This window comes from Bombyx mori, chromosome 20 (assembly GCF_030269925.1).
Source record: "Bombyx mori chromosome 20, ASM3026992v2".
In the NCBI taxonomy this organism is placed as follows: Eukaryota; Metazoa; Arthropoda; class Insecta; order Lepidoptera; family Bombycidae; genus Bombyx; species Bombyx mori.
The window spans coordinates 7967687-7984072 of NC_085126.1; the positions used below are offsets into that span (position 1 = coordinate 7967687).

Sequence of the window (16386 nt, forward strand, 5' to 3'; positions counted from 1 at the left end):
TAAAATATACCAGAATACTGGTGACCGCTAAGCTGAAATGGTGGTAGAGTGTATTGTAACCTATCCTGTCCGCTTCAACTGTGAAATAATCATGCGTTCCGTCTTAAAGGGTGGAGTAGCCATTCTACAAAACAACTGAGATTTTGACCTCATGTCTCATGGTGAATCGGGGCATCCACGTTCTAAGGTTCGTAAGTTTCTAAGGGAGCCGTAAGCAAGTTCACTAACCAGGCATTTAAAAAAAAGCATTAATAAAAAACAAAAACACAGACGCTACTGAACCGGCAACAGTGAATAAGTGCAAAGAAGCTCTATTTTTATTTATTTTTTTATTCAAAATTTGCATAAGAAACATAAAAGTCGAATATTTAAGTTACTGTGAATTAAATTATTGTTATATTGCTATTTTATTTTTCAAGTCTATCCAGTGATAAACTATATTCTTTTAAAAAAAAAAGCAGATATACATACCCCGTGCTGCGAATAAGAGACGTTGATATTTGATATTTAAATCGAAACGACTCCTCAAACAAATTTCACAGTGAACTTGCAAGACGTATGCAAAATTTAAATACTTACTAATATTTTTTTGCGCAATAGCATACTGGTTTGGCTGTTATTTTTTGTGAAACGTGAGATATTTCTTTTTTATTTTTGGTTCGCAAGTAAAATACCTAGGAATGTGACACAACATAATTGAGTGCTGACAATATTTGTCCGTTTTTGTTATCCAGGGATAAAATAAGGGAATACAATCGTTTGGACTTAACTTAGCCTTGTTCTGGGTCCCCGGCCCGTAAAAAAAACCTTCTTGTGGGTACCGTTTTTTTTGCAATTTACTTAAAAGACCTATAAGCGAGTCCTCAAAAAAAATTACGTGAATTCCTGTAGACGTGGCAGAAGACGACAGAGGAGGATAGAAAGAATTTTTTCCGTCCTCTTTGCACCCGAAGCGATTCGCTTCCTATCGTCGCAACATAAATATCACATTCAAATTCAATCCATACTTATCTTACTAGACAAATTTTCACTTTATACTAAATAAAAAATAGTAAATTACATTAATCACACAAAACAATAAGATTATGAATAAGAAAATAATTTAGTAAAAACTTACACAAGATCACGTGGTAAGAAAAAGGAAAACGAAAAATTAATAAACTAACAGATCACAGACACACACTCTCGCACCATTTTCTTCGCAAATTAAATAAAATCATTTTTATTTTCTATAGAACATTTTTAAATATTATACTTGGAATAGCCTAGTGGGTTGCACGGTGGTTAGATCGGGACTAGATCGATGGAATGAAACGTACCGCGCGAGGACAATCATCGACATAATGCATTCATAAAATATTTTTATAATTAACAATATAGGTATTATTATTTATTAATTAGCGGTTTTTGGCAAAAAAATTCGTGAAATAGTGAATCTTTGTTTATCATGCATATTGTTAACTATGTATAATTGTAATTATATATCTATATATAAAAGTGGAGGGTGCATGTAGGTATGTTCCCTATAGACTCCGAAACGGCATATTCAAGAAATCTCTGGATTGATCGAGCAGATGATCCTCACAGGATTCGGTTTTTGGCACAGGTTTTGTAGCGATCGCACCAGAGTCTAATCTGAGATCGACCACAAAATCAGGTCTAGTTTGGCTAGTAAGTAATATATTTTTAGTATCCTTATAGGTAGACTTTGCAGCCTGCTCGTATGTTCATACTTGATCTTAAGTGGTTGCCGTGGCTCATGGATGGCAGGGGCAGAGCCAAGACGCTGCCTACCACAGAGAACTCTCCTCAGACCTGTTTGGAGAAGGACATGCCAATTTTGAGGAACGGACTTTTTTATCGCCCGCTTAGTAATTAGAGGCTAATGTATCTATATACCTGGTCCGCAATCGATTCAATAAAACCATCTGCCACACGGATTCCGAGTGTTCTTGACCCATATGAATACCCACGTTACCCTAAAATAGGACAAAGATCAAATTTATTTAATCTCTCAAATCCATTTATCCTTAGGAAATGGTAGGAGACGAAATTATCACACATTCTCGTTCAACAAGACCCACTTGTAGTGTTTTTTTTTTTCAGTTACATCAACTTTTAGAAACCGACCTTAGATAATGGAATAATAAATGAAAATCTGAATCAAATTAATATATATATATAATATATTGCAAGGAAAACACAAACTGATCCTTAACTATGAAATATTAATATGACTATCAACTAAATTATTTGTCGTCACGAAAGTACTGCCGTAATCCAATACGCGTTTCTTACTGCGAACGTTGACATGGCCCTATTTCCGACCTATTAGACATATTGTCATGACAGCGGCGGCCATCGTACACTATTATTCTTAAATTAAAGGGGAATAAATTTTGAAGCAAAACTCGCTTGTTTACCTTCGGCGAGGCGAGCACGTCATATTATTATATCAACAGCAAAACAAACATTCAATACATTAAAATATATATTTTTAATTGTATATCCGAAGATGTATTAAAAACTACTGTACCTAATTTGTCTCAATCAAATTCATTTTGCGTCTAAATGGTTTCTGTATAAAGCGTGACAATCCATGTTTAGTTTCTCAATACTGGGATACATACTCGTATGTTATTCATACCAGAAACAAATCCAAGACGAAAACAATAAAAATCTGATAACAATATTTTCTTTAAAACTAAAATGCGCCGAGAATCATACATAGTGCAGTGACATGGAAGTCTCTTTTGGGATGGAGGGCGGGGCATGTCGGAGTCGAACCGACTAAAACCTCCTGTCGGTCAACAACGCGCTCTAACCACACTGGGGTTGGGACGTGCCACGCCCCGGGCACGAAGGTCAGCCCGACACTGATAGTCAGACAGATGGAAGTCTCTACTGTATTACATCATTTACTGTCCCATCTCTCTTTTTCGCGGATAGCATCTTCAGCGGCAGAAATATATTTCTTTATTGCTTAGAAAGGTGGACGAACTTACGGCCTGGAAGATACATACTTACTGATGGAGTAAAGCTCCAGATCATCATGGAGATCCACGTTCCTCCGACTGCTATCCTGCAAAAACGTGACTAAATGACTTGAAGGAGTTTCAAAGTAGTGCGTGCCGCGTGAGCGAACACTACACTTGCATAGGTCATGACCGGGCATATGCAAGTTTTGTAGAGTGTCATCTTATTACGAAGGGACAATTTGCTTCGCTTGCAAATCATCGGAAAGACCCATTTCGTCATGACCCATGAATCCCGTTTTTGCAGAATAGCCGATAAACTTAAATTTAGAACCGATACTTCCATGTAAAGGCGGTGTCAGAACGCTACTTTGAAAAAGCGGTGCGACACGATAACTATGGCCACCGCTAATTACATATCTGACCCAGGCGACAGGACAACACAAAGCCGCCATCGCCATCGCTACACTAAACATAACTTGTCTTGATCCCCCGGATCCACATTCGGTGCTTTAAGGCTCTTCAACTAGTCACCGTCCTCGTCGAACTCGTTGGTTATCGAAATCGTCGTGGCCTAAATGATAAGACGTCCGGTGCATTCGTATCGAGCGATGCAACGGTGTTCGAATCCCGAATCCCGCAGGCGGATACCAATTTTTCTAATGAAATACGTACTTAACAAGTGTTCACGATTGACTTCCACGGTGAAGGAATAACATCGTGTAATAAAAATAAAACCCGCAAAATTATAATTTGCATAATTACTGGTGGTAGGACCTCTTGTGAGTCCGCACGGGTAGGTATCACCACCCCGCCTATTTCTGCCGTGAAGCAGTAATGCGTTTCGGTTTGAAGGGTGGGGTAGCCGTTGTAACTATACTGAGACCTTAGAACTTATATCTCAAGGTAGGTGACGCATTTACGTCGTAGATGTCTATGGGCTCCAGTAACCACTTAACACCAGGTGGGCTGTGAGCTCGTCTACCCATCTAAGCAATAAAAAAAAAGTTCGACGAGCGAATTAACCCATACACACAGACCACTGAGTTTCTCGCCGGATCTTCTTAGTGGGTCGCGATTCCGATCCGGTGGTAGATTCTCCGATGCACTATGCTGACAAGGGCTAGTGTTAGCAAATTCTCTCAGGTTAAGTGAGCCCTGTGAGCTCACCTATCAGTCACAGCGTAGCTGAAATAGCCCCTTAGGCTAGCAGCGGATAGGTAGGCGAAAAAAGTGCATATATAAATTATACATTACCAAGTAAATTTTAATATAGGTAATAATAAGAGTTAATAATAATGAAAATAAGAAATAAAAACAATAGTTCGGAAATAATGTAATGACAATAATAAAAGCGAGCTTAAAACGTAAAAGTAGTTGTGATTGAGTTAATGAACCATGTTTATTATTATTTATTATTTATGTTATTCGGCCTTGACCGCATGCATATTAAGCACAACAACAACAAAATATTATTATGTGATCAGATGATTACTAGATGAACCAGTTTTAAGGATGTATGGATCAACAATAATTTTAAAATATTTACTGTTTTAAATTAAACCTTGACTTCTTAATTTCCGAAAATATCTATACTGTTTTTAAAAGAATGTCATTAGAAAGACTGTCAATTGTCACTAATAAACTAATAAAGCCTATTAAAGTCCAATCTGTTTACGAAAACGTAAACTATAATAAATTTAATAACAAAAACCTAAGTATGATACTGCATTAACTACAAATTTCTTTGTTTTCTTCGTGCTTTATTTTTCTAATCACTGATCCAACTATACTACTGATTTCAAACGTGACGCTGAAATTGCGAGCTGTGATTGCGAGCAACCTAGTATTAAGTGGTACCTAGTATGGATATATCGATTTTTTTTTTATTGCTTAGATGAGTGGACGAGCTCACAGCCCACCTGGTGTTAAGTGGTTACTGGAGCCCATAGACATCTACAACGTAGACGCGCCACCCACCTTGAGATACAAGTTCTAAGGTCTCAGTATAGTTACAACGGCTGCCCCACCCTTCAAGCCGAAACGCATTACTGCTTCACGGTAGAAATAGGCAGGGCGGTGATACCTATTCACGCGGACTCACAAGTGGTCTATACCACCAGTAATTACGCAAATTATAATTTTGCGGTTATTCCTTCACCGTGGAAGTCAATCGAGAACATTTGTTGAGTACGTATTTCATTAGAAAAATTGGTACCCGCCTGCGGGATTCGAACACCGTTGCATCGCTTCAACACGAATGCACCGAAAGTCTTATCCTTTAGGCCACGACGACTAAAATTCTGATTATTTACTAATTTTTTCAACACAAATACATAGGCAAAGAGTTTATAAGCCCTACGTTTTTGTACTTAATAGTGTAGTATTTAATATTTAAAATAAAACAATTGACTGCCAAATCATTTATTTTTCGAAATGAGAACGTTGTGTTTGTGTAAGAAAAAAATCACGAATCTTAGACCATGAAGATTTATGAACACTATTAATTATCCTGTTTTTACCATGTATTTAAAATTAATGAGCTCGTTATTTCAGAGCAATTTTTTGCCTACCTTTTGCTGGTATATATAATATAACTTCAAGGTGTTATGTCAGCTTCACCAGACGTGCAAGCAAAGGCCAATATTGCAACAATGCTGTATCAACTTGCCCCTAAAGTGTGAAATAACTAATCCACCTTTAGTTTTAGCTTACAGCGACATCTATATTAAAAGGGTAACATCGCACTATATTCATTAATATTTTCTAGTTCACTACATAAAAATTCCTTCTTCAGGTTTGAGGTGGTTTCAGAAGACGTTATCTAGCTGATACATACATACGTAGGTACATACGTAAGTTAAGTAAGATATTTAATGCTATTCAAATTCATTGCTGTACCTAAGTTTTTATTAGTCTCGAGAGCTCACAAGCTATGTACCGCGTCATCTTGTGTATTTGAATGATGGCACAATTATTCTATTACAACAAGAATTCAAATCTTAAGGTGGATTCACTCTGAGTCTAACGGTTTCGGTAAACACTTAATACCGGAAGGACTGTGAGATATTATACTTAGATACAAAACTTAGATGCTAACTAAATGAAAACGATAAATTTAGACCACGGTGAGTATGATTAGTCTAGTAGTAACTATAGGTAGGTAGGTTATAGGTTGATAACCTGCCTCACTTCTTTGACGCATGGTACCTCCTACCTACTCTAGGGTTCAAAGGTCAAAAGAGTTGGCCAAAAGTAACGAACTTCCTAAATGTCATACACAGGTGGCGCTAAATACAAAAATAAATGCGTTCCGTTCCGATCCGTACACGGGCGCCAATTTTAAGTTTGATAAAATTCATTAATAGGTAGCTCTGAATGAGTACAGTAATTACAAAAAATCAGTATTACAAAAATCAAAAAACTTTACTGGGCATTGAATCTTAATTTAGCTTTTTCGAATGTAACCATTGACCACACTTTAGAAAATATATTTTTGTAAACTATTGAGGTATTGTCTAACTTTATTTTTTTTTAGTTGCAGACATCACTAAGTGTAATAAACTGCAAAAGTAAACCTAAATCATAATTATTTAACATAAAAAATGTTTTTTAGTGATTCTTATCAGGATTGTCGAGAGCTAAATGAGTTTATACGCGAAGCGATAACAGCGGCTCCATAAGAATAGCAAGGCATTAGAGAATACCGTTACCATTTTAGATTCACCATAATCTACCGGCTGCCACTTAATTGGCATGCTATCAGATATACTTAGCAATTGTATTGCTAAATTACTAAAACTAATCCCAATGCAATAACAGTTAATTAGAAGTAAGTAAATATTTAAAATAGAAGGCAATCTTCAAATGAATACATACATGAAATGAATCCGCTATGTATAAAAAGCTTAAAAAATATGACACATACATATTTGTATACTGCGCATGATCCGTTTTACGCTAATCGATCGCAGCTAGCCGAGCCCAGTTTGACTTTGAGTGGTATTTGACATTAAGCCGAAAGTAGATGGCGTAGCATACGCAAATCGGTCATCGGTCGTTTCCTTCCTATCCCAACTCTTTTCGTGTCATTTTTGCGAAACGCTAGTGGCTTTTCGTGTGAATTTCCTTAAAAATCATATTAGGGCATGGTCGGTAAAGTTTTTCACGGGAAAACACGTGAAACAAAATCATTAATCGTGGGTCAGTTTTTTTGTGCCAAGTGCAACTAAACTACCAAGATTCCGCCGTCAACTGAAAGCCTACCCAGTGGGTGGCTTATTTTGGTGAGTACATAATTAATTTCATAACAATTTACATTACACAATTTATAAAATGTATCCATAAATAAGGCAAAAACCTTTAACTAACTTACAAATTAATTGCCATTTGTAATAGTACTAATATTCGAAAATATCCTCACGTTTCTATTAAAATTCCTTTCTTATCGAACAATTCAGGTTGAAACGTGTAACAATTTGTTTTTCCTTTCAATATGCACGGCCTTCCAAGTTCTGATTACAAAATGTCCGATACAGATTTAATTACGTGTGAAGAAATACGTCACTAAATCATATGTTAACGGTATAGCTCATTGTTAGGTGTTTAATCTCTCTTTTGAAACCATAAAAATGTTAATTACCTTATGAAAAACGCGATAATCAACTTACTTTTTGACGTAGCTAAGTATCAATAAATATTTCGACCATCAAAGATGGATGACCACTAAATTCAGGTAAAAAGCGGTTTTCTAATTGGTTTAGAAAATGTTGAATACCATTTACACAACTAATTCCAATGTTGCTAATTTTAAAAATGAAATATATGATGTATCACTAAAAATCTTCAATGTATATTATTCATTATCCATGCTTATGCATTGATTAAAGCTGGAAATCTGATTATATAGTTTCCAAAGGATTTCTTAAGTAGTGCTAGTGATTTATATTGTAATTATATTGACACAATATCTATGAAAGAAGGGTATTTCATCATATTACACGAAAAGAAAATCAAACCATTCTAACCTCAAAACCTGTGAAATAAAACAAAATAGCAGGAAAATTAAGAGAAGGAATAACATGTATATATCTCCCTTTATGATGATTTACAAACAAAACCTGATTTGATCCCAGTAAAAGACTTGACAAAGATTTGAAATTCAACTTCTTATATTGCTAAATTAAAATCAAATATCCAAATTATCAATTAGCCATATTAATATTTGTAGATTGTGAAACCAACCCCTCATCTCCGGCCACTATAGCTATTTGTTTTATTTCTACAAGTTTAACTATTATTATATTTTGTCACATCAATAGTTCAATGCTTTTTCCCACTTTGTTGAACCTGGACTTGAAACATCACTCATATTACTATAATGTGGTAACTTCAGTATGTTAAAGTTTTCGTTGGAAGAAAGCTTAATGATAACTACAATAAATGCTTAATCCAAGCTTTATATTCAAGACAGTTATTACTACTTAAGAGTTTTAATGTACATTTTAAGATAAAATTTTATTAAATGAACAAATAGATTACATTTCTATAAAAAAAGCCATAATTTATAATCCTTTTTAAGGCAACTAAATGTAATAGATATTAATAGAATTTTAGTATTACTAGTAAACTAGTATTCTGCTGTATAAGAAATGAAAAAGCGTGTTTAATATATATTTGTTAATATATAAATAATTATAATATTTATACAAAATCATGAATATGTACTGTGCATGGTGATTTCTTTAAGTTTGTTGTTTTGTCTTTTTTTTTTGGTCATGAAACACGCTTTTTCGTTTCTTTATAGGTCTGAAGTTGAAATGGAAACCAAAAAGAAAGCATTCTTCTCAAACAATAAAAATAAAGGTGATGTCTCAAGATGTGACAAAGAGAGAGACAGTAAAAAGGATGGGAGAGACAAGTCAAAACAACAGAAGGAATTTGATGTAAACCGTGACCTTGAAGAGAAGAAACCCTTTGATAAGAAGACATATCGATTGAAGAAGTACAGCAAGAAGTATAAGCTTCAGCAATGGGAAGAGAAACGGAAGCAGCGTTTGATGAGAGAATATCAGAAGGAAGTAAAGAAGGAATCCATGGCTGGTACATATAAACCAAAGTTGTTTGATGAAGACACCATCGATTCTAGTAACACTGGAAGGTTCGTTAAACATCCAGATTTGATAGAAAAGGAGAATTTACAAACCAAAAAGGATCCATTTCAAAAAGCAAAAGAAGAATACAAAAAGGTGAAACAATCCAAACTAGAGAAAAAACAAGAGTTTGAAAAAATAAAAGAAGAAAAGAAACAAAAGTTGGAAGAATATAAAAGAAAGAAACAGGAGAGGTTCAAGAAGTTGAGTAAGAAAACTAAGAAAGGACAGCCGGTGATGACTGGACGATTGGAATTACTCTTAGAGAAAATACAGGAAAAAAAATAGAAACACTTTTTTCATCACAGTAGACTTTGCTCATAACATTAATGTCTGTATAATTAATACTCATGGTACATTCATCTTATAAAATAAATTCAGCAACATTTTGGAACCAATATTTTTATTTTGCAATACTATAAATAAAGTGTCCACACACATAAACCACAGAGTAATATAACTTTGAATGTTTTCTCCCTTTTCTTTCCTGTCCAACCCTTATCGTGGCCACCCCTAACTACATTTTCGAATCAGGCAACAGGGCAACCCAAGGCTGCCGTCCCCCAATACATGTCTTATCAGATCCAAAAGTTCTTATTGAACTCGTCGAATACGACGAGGAGTTCCAAGACTTAGTCCTACCCATCCGAGCGGAGCTTGAATTACCCCTTGGACCACCAGCTATTGGATAGCAAAAAACAAAGGTTATGCTTAATTTCTTTAAAAATAATCGCTTAGTTTTTTTAAACTGTCAAAATTATAAACATGCCATTGTGTCAAATACCCTTCAAACTGTTGCTTCGCACAAGTACAGTTGCAACCAGTTCCAATTTATTTAATGAACAGTTATTACAAAATAAGTCCGATTGTTTTTCGCAAGACTTTCCTACGCTCGCTTTGATTACTACCACCGTCGTCTATTTTTCCACAAAAAACTTACTGGTACAATAATAAATCGAATTCACGGTTATGTGTGTCATATCATCCAGAACATAGGTCTATAAATGGCTTATCGCAAGTTGCACATGATTACGTAGCGTTTAGAAGTTGTCGTAGCCTAAAAAGAATAAGTGTACTGCATTTTCTAATAAAATACGTACTTATCACACGTCCACAAAAACTGCCACGATGCAAGAATAACAACATCATGTTATTAAATTAAACCTGTTAGATAATAATTTGCGCAATTACTAGTGGTATGTATGGTGTGAGCTTGCACAGGTATGGTGCAGATTTCTGCCGCGAATCAGAAATGCATCGGTGTGCTTAGTGCGAGCTTTTTAACGTTTTCGGGAGCGTAAAAGTTAACTCAAATTTGTATGAAATTGGAACGTTTGCCTACGTTTGCCGCTAGGGGCGCTGTTCCAACTATATACAAATTTGAGTTAACTTTTACGCTATCCAGGACGTTCAAAAACTCGCACTAAGCACACAAGTTTGAAAGGTGAAACAGTTACAATTAAAACCTTGACCTCATGTCTAAATGCGGGTGGTGGCATTTACATTATTGATGCCTATGCCTGACTTATTTCTGCCGTGAAGCAGTAATGCGTTTCGGTTTGAAGGGTGGGGCAGCCGTTGTGACTATACTGAGACCTTAGAACTATATCTCAAGGTGTGTGGCGCATTTACGTTGTAGATGTCTATGGGCTCCAGTAACCACTTAACACCGGGTGGGCTGTGAGCTCGTCCACACATCTAAGAAAAAAAAAAAAAACTCCGGCAACCACTTAACACTAGATGGGCCGGTAGCTTGTTCACCCATATAAACAATAAAATAAAAATATAACTCATACTTACCCAACATTTTGTTCTCTGGCTGATCACGAGCAGTTTCTGTATTAGGGGTCGTCTATAGGTTGGTTGTTTTGAAAACATATGTATGTATTTGTTTCCCTCTGATTTAAAATGTTCATTTCTTTCGCTGATACCAGAAAGCTTTGTGGGTCTTAACTGTCTTTAGATATTTATTCATCTAATCGCTCCTTAATTTTTCAGCTTTTTTTTTTTTTTTTTTTTTTTTTTTTCCACAGGAGAAAATCGCCGGATCCCCACCCGCGCGGCAGGTGGGGTATGTGGGAGTTGAACCTCACTAAAAACTCCTGCCGCTCACAACCGGCGCCCTACCTCGGACCGGGCCGGAGCCCAGTCGGGGCTATTGAAACGGCGGGACAGGGTTGACGCAGAGCACATTACATCCATCCCACCGTCCCACGGACGCCGGACCGGTGGCCGCCAGCGAAACGACCACCGGTTCCCTCGTTCAGCGGGCCGAGAGCCCGCTTTGATGGCGCCGCGTTACACCTTCCCCCAGAGCGGTCGGGGGAACGCGGTCTACCATCACCCGGCTTCCTATTGCGGGTGAGCGTGCAGAGCACGCCACCCCTCGTCTGGGTCCCTCCCCGCACAAAACGGGTGGGACCCCTAGCTCTTAGGGGGCCAGGTCACGGATACGACCCCGGTCCCGACCCCCTGCTCGGCGGCGGCGGGTTTCTGCGTAGTGAGGAGAGCTTTCCCTCACTCGCCCCGCCGCCTCCTTCTGCGAGATGGTGCACTCGCAGAAGTCGAGCATAGCCTTCCATGACTCATCGCTGCCAAGCATCGACGCCACGACGCCAGGCAGCGACAAGTCAGGTCCTATCTTTGCGACCAGGACACGGCGCTGCACCTCCCAAGCGGGGCAGACAGCGAGCGTATGCTCCGCCGTGTCCAGGTCGTGTCCACAATGGTGGACACCTCGTCGTCGGCTCAGCCCCTATCCGGCGCAGGTACTTCCCGAAGCATCCGTGCCCGGTCAGCACCTGCACCAGACGAAAGGTGAGACGTCCCTCGCCACGATTCACCCAGTCATCAAAGACCGGGTAAACCGCCTCGACGGTCCGTAGCCCCCACGTGGGGTTGGCCAATCGCCTCGACCACGACTCGAGCACGGACCGCCGAGAATGGGCCTTCCGCGCCCGCAGCTCACTCTCGGGGACACGCGCCACGCCCCGAGCACGAAGCTCGCTGCGCCACCGATAGTCGGCAGCGAGCGACTCCGCCTCCAGCTCCCATGGCGGCGTCCCCGCCAAAACACACGCCGCCTCGAAGGAGACGGTGCGATATCCGCGGATGACCCTGATGGCAACGGTGCGCTGCGGCCGGCGCAAGAACCGAGCCATAGTGGCCCGGTTGCGCGGCTCAGCCCACACAGGTGCACCGTACAGGGCCATCGATCGCACCACCCCCGCGTAGAGACGGCGCACAACCTGATCCGGTCCCCCAATATTCGGGAGCAGCCGGCTCAAAGAACCGGCCGTCCCCATCAATCGGGGGACCAGCTCCGCAAAGTGAGCACGAAAGGCCCACCGGCTGTCCAACACGAGGCCGAGGTACTTCAACTGCACCCCGACCCCTATCCGGACGCCTCCAACCACGATGTGGGTGTCAACGGGTGGCGCCCTCCGCGGCCCGTGAAACCACAGAGCCTCGGATTTATTGAGCGCCACGTCGAGACCCAGCCTCCTTATCCTTCCGACGACGAGGGCCACTCCCGCTGTGGCGAGACGGGCAGACTCCCTAAAATCATCCCCCCGGGCCACGACCAACGTGTCGTCCGCGTAACAAATAACGCGGAGGCCCGGGAGGAGGGCGCCCCTCAGCACCCAGTCGTACCCGATATTCCACAAGAGGGGGCCGAGAACCGACCCCTGCGGAACACCACGCACGACCGGAAAACGATGAAGGGTCCCACCGTACCCGGTACATACGACCGACCTGGCCCCCAAATAGGACCCAACCAGCCGGCGGAGGTAGAGGGGCACTCCATGCCTCTCCAGTGCCCCCCCTATCACGGTCCAGGGCAGAGTGTTAAATGCGTTGGCGATGTCAAGAGACACCGCCAGCGCCACCCCACCCCGAGAAACGGCCTCGTCCGAGAGGGACCGCACGCGAAGAATTGCATCCACGGTCGAACGGCCCTCCCGGAAGCCGTACTGCTCCGCCGACAGGTCAGGCCCCACCCCGACCAGGTGCCGAACGATGCGGGCAGCCAGAATACGTTCCAGCAATTTTCCCGCCTCGTCCAGCAGCACGATAGGACGATACCCGGCGGCTGTATCCACCGGGCGCCCCTCCTTCCTCAACAACACAAGTCTACCCGTCCGCCAGAGCGACGGAAACCGTCCCGACTCCAAGCAGCCATTATATAGCTCAAGGAGCCGGTCCCCCAGGGCACCGAGGGCCAAGGCCAATACCCGGCCGTGGACTCCGTCCGGGCCGGGGGCCGTGTCTTTCGCAGTCATCTTGACAACGGCCACCCGGAGCTCTGCCTCGGTAATACGAGGCACCTCAGCAGGAGCTTGGCCGTCGACGGTGTCAGACGGCCCGCCCATAGCGGGAGGGACAAAACCCTCCCGCTCCTGCGGGAACAACGCCGAAACGATGTCCCGCAGCTGCTGGGGCTGGAGACGCTCAGTCATAGAGGGGGCCCACGGGCGCAACTTGCCGCGTACCAATTTGTATGGGCTCCCCCACGGATCCGCTTCGAGCGCCTCCAAGAGTCTCTCCATGTTCTGCTCCTTGGCCCGCCTGATGGCCAGCCGCAGGGCGTCCTTCGCAGCGCGATATTCGCGGTGCAGCCGAGCTTCCTCCTCCGCGAACGCGACGGGCTCGTCGCGCCGCAGGCGGCGGCGACGGCGGTGTCTAGTGCACCGGCGGCTCGCCCGAATGGAGACCGCACGCAGTCTTGCAATTTCGGGCGACCACCAGGGCGACTGTCGCCGTCCAGAGTGCCGAGAGCCGACCCGGGGCATCGAGGCATCACATATGCGGTGCATCGCGCCCCGGAACCATTCGGCCTCGGTTTCCACATCGACAGGTTGTGGGCGCTTGGGCGCCCACGCCGCCACCATAGAGGCCTCCACCAGGAGCTCCCTGTTCAGGAGCTTCAGTGCCCACCTAGGGAATGACCGGGATGCACTCTGCGGGGGGTCAACCCCGCGGGCACCTGCAGCCGGCGTCGGCGCAGGGGCAGAAAGATCGTACCGGATATACCGGTGATCGGACAACGATTCCGCCCCCACCACCACTCTCCAGCCGAGGATGCGCCGCGCGACGGGCGAGCTCGCGAACGCCAAGTCCACGATAGACTCGCCCGTCCACCGCACGCAAGTCGCGATCGAGCCCCTATTAACGATACAGAGACCGACCGCGACCGCCCACTCCTCCAGCAGCCTACCACGAGCGTCCGTGAATGGGGAACCCCAAGCGACAGACTTCGCATTGAAGTCCCCCGCCAGTATCACTGAACGGGGAGCGAGGTGACGAGCGATCACCTCTAGCCCGTCCAGGAACCGCTCGAACTCGACGGTAGGCCGATTCGGAGAAAAGTACACCCCGATCACGACGATATTTTCTAACTGTACCGCGACGATCCCGGGGCCCCTGGTCACCATCGCCAGGGGGGGGACCATCGCGGTTCTTCTGATATGTATGGCCGCCAAGCCATCAACGTCCCCAAACCAACAGTCATCCGCTGGGGGAACGAAGTATGGCTCGGCGACCACAGCCACGTCAATTGACCACTCCGCCATGGTCTGGAGCAACATGTCCTGAGCCCCAGCGGAGTGGTTCAAGTTTCCCTGCAGGAAGCGATAGGTGTGATCCATTAAGACTGAACCACATCCATCGCTCCCTCCCCTACTCCATTGCCCCCGCTATCGGGCGCGAACGCCTCAGCGGGGGACAAAGTGCCGGCCGGTGCTCCCCCGGCCAACCGCTTCTTTTGACGCCGCTTAGCTTGGCGGCGCCGATTTCGTTCAGCATTCTTGCTGGCCGGAGGGCAGGCCTTGCCCCCGGCCCGGTGGTCAGCCTTGCGCCCGGCCGCCGCACATAATAAGCAGTGCGGCGCAGCCGAGCACACGGCCGCCTTGTGTCCCGGCTGACCACAGCGAAAGCACAATCCGCTGCGGTCAACGGCACTCGCGCATTTAGCAAGGCAGTGCCCAGTGCTGAAGCATCTGAGGCACCGCCAGGCGCGTGGTTCGAGAAGGCGCACGCGGGCCGCTATCCAGCCCACGCGCAACCTGCCCGGTTCCCCCGACGGTCTCCCGGGCGGAGGAGCAGCCAAGGAGGTGGCCGTCTCTACCGGGCAACGCACCCAAACAGAGCCAGCCCCGGTATAACCGAGGCGCAGCTCGCCTACGGTTATACTCTCCAGGGCGCAGTTGCCCCGGGCGGCAATAGCCGCCGCCACCTCATCCTTAGTGGTGCAGTCGTCCAGGCCGGTCACTCTCAATTCAGCCATTTTGACCGGCCTGTGCACTCGAACCTCCTCCTCAGGCAGAACCGTACGGAGCTTCGCCGCCAGACGCTCCGCGATGCCGGAACTATCGGCACCGGGACACTCTAGTAGCTTGGCCCCATTGGCCGTCAGCCTACAGCGGAGGCCCTCCCCCGCCCCGATCTCGTCCAGATCAATAGCCGCGCACGCCCGGGAGACTACATCTCCGTATGACACGCCCTTGGCCTCGGCGGCCGGCAGCAGCGTTAAGACCACTGCCGCCGACCGCGGCGCGCGCGTCGACTTCTTCTTCGTCTTCTTTTTCTTGGCGGCCACAGGCGCTCGACCCTGTTGGGGAGCAGCCTGAGACGCCGCAGTGGCCGGTGCTCCACCCACTTGGGGAGCTGTCGGTACGGCCCTCTTGGCACCCCGCCGGGCCACCACATTCCACCCCTCGTCCATGTTAGACGGGGGCGGGGGCAGCGGACGGGGTTGAGGCGCTTGCGATGTGCACTTCGCGTTAGCGCCGCCCCCCCGCTTGGCTCTGTCTCGCCCCGGGCCCGCCCTAGTAGCTGGAGCCTGTACGGGGGTGGAGCGGGTCACTGCAGCACCCGACACCGCGGCATGTGTAGACGCAGGCCGTTCAGCGTCACCAGCGACAATACGTTTCGCTTCGAGAGCCGCCAGCCCGCCACCCAGCCTTTCCATTACAGCCTGGACGGTGCGATCGATAATCTCGTCCAGGCTGTAGCAATTCGGTTCCGGCAGGCCCAAGATCCGTGGCCCCGCGGATCCCTGCTGCCGCTCGACGGCCGTCGCCTCCCTAGACCGCGGCGACGGGAGACGCGAACGCCGCTGTACCGCGCGCGATGGTGGCAGCACGGGCCACGGGTCGCCAGCCGCCGCTGAGGGACAGGGACCCCGAGGGACCCCGGAGACCAGCGGCGACACCGCCGGCACAGATGCCGGAGGAGTCCGCGACCCAGCGGCACGCGGC

At 45.2% G+C, this 16386-nt stretch overlaps 3 protein-coding genes across 3 annotated transcripts in view; 2 read left to right on the plus strand and 1 right to left on the minus strand.

The window, feature by feature from the left end:
- LOC101739027 (probable sodium-coupled neutral amino acid transporter 6) overlaps positions 1 to 1306 on the minus strand; it is a 40785-nt gene extending 39479 nt beyond the window's left edge. The window contains exon 1 of the mRNA XM_004927212.4: positions 1118 to 1306. The gene's annotated coding sequence lies outside the window, so the exon portion shown is untranslated. The remainder of the gene's footprint in view (positions 1 to 1117) is intronic.
- Positions 1307 to 7015: 5709 nt separating this feature from the next.
- Positions 7016 to 16386, plus strand: part of LOC732996 (ornithine decarboxylase) — a 39286-nt gene continuing 29915 nt past the window's right edge. Inside the window, 1 exon segment of the mRNA NM_001046992.1 lies at positions 7016 to 7261. The gene's annotated coding sequence lies outside the window, so the exon portion shown is untranslated.
- Positions 7334 to 9521, plus strand: LOC110385410 (thyroid transcription factor 1-associated protein 26). Its single transcript, XM_021348720.3, has 2 exons — positions 7334 to 7710; positions 8782 to 9521. Exons 1-2 carry the CDS (start codon positions 7694 to 7696, stop codon positions 9413 to 9415), a joined length of 651 nt encoding a protein of 216 aa, XP_021204395.1. The 5' UTR covers positions 7334 to 7693; the 3' UTR covers positions 9416 to 9521.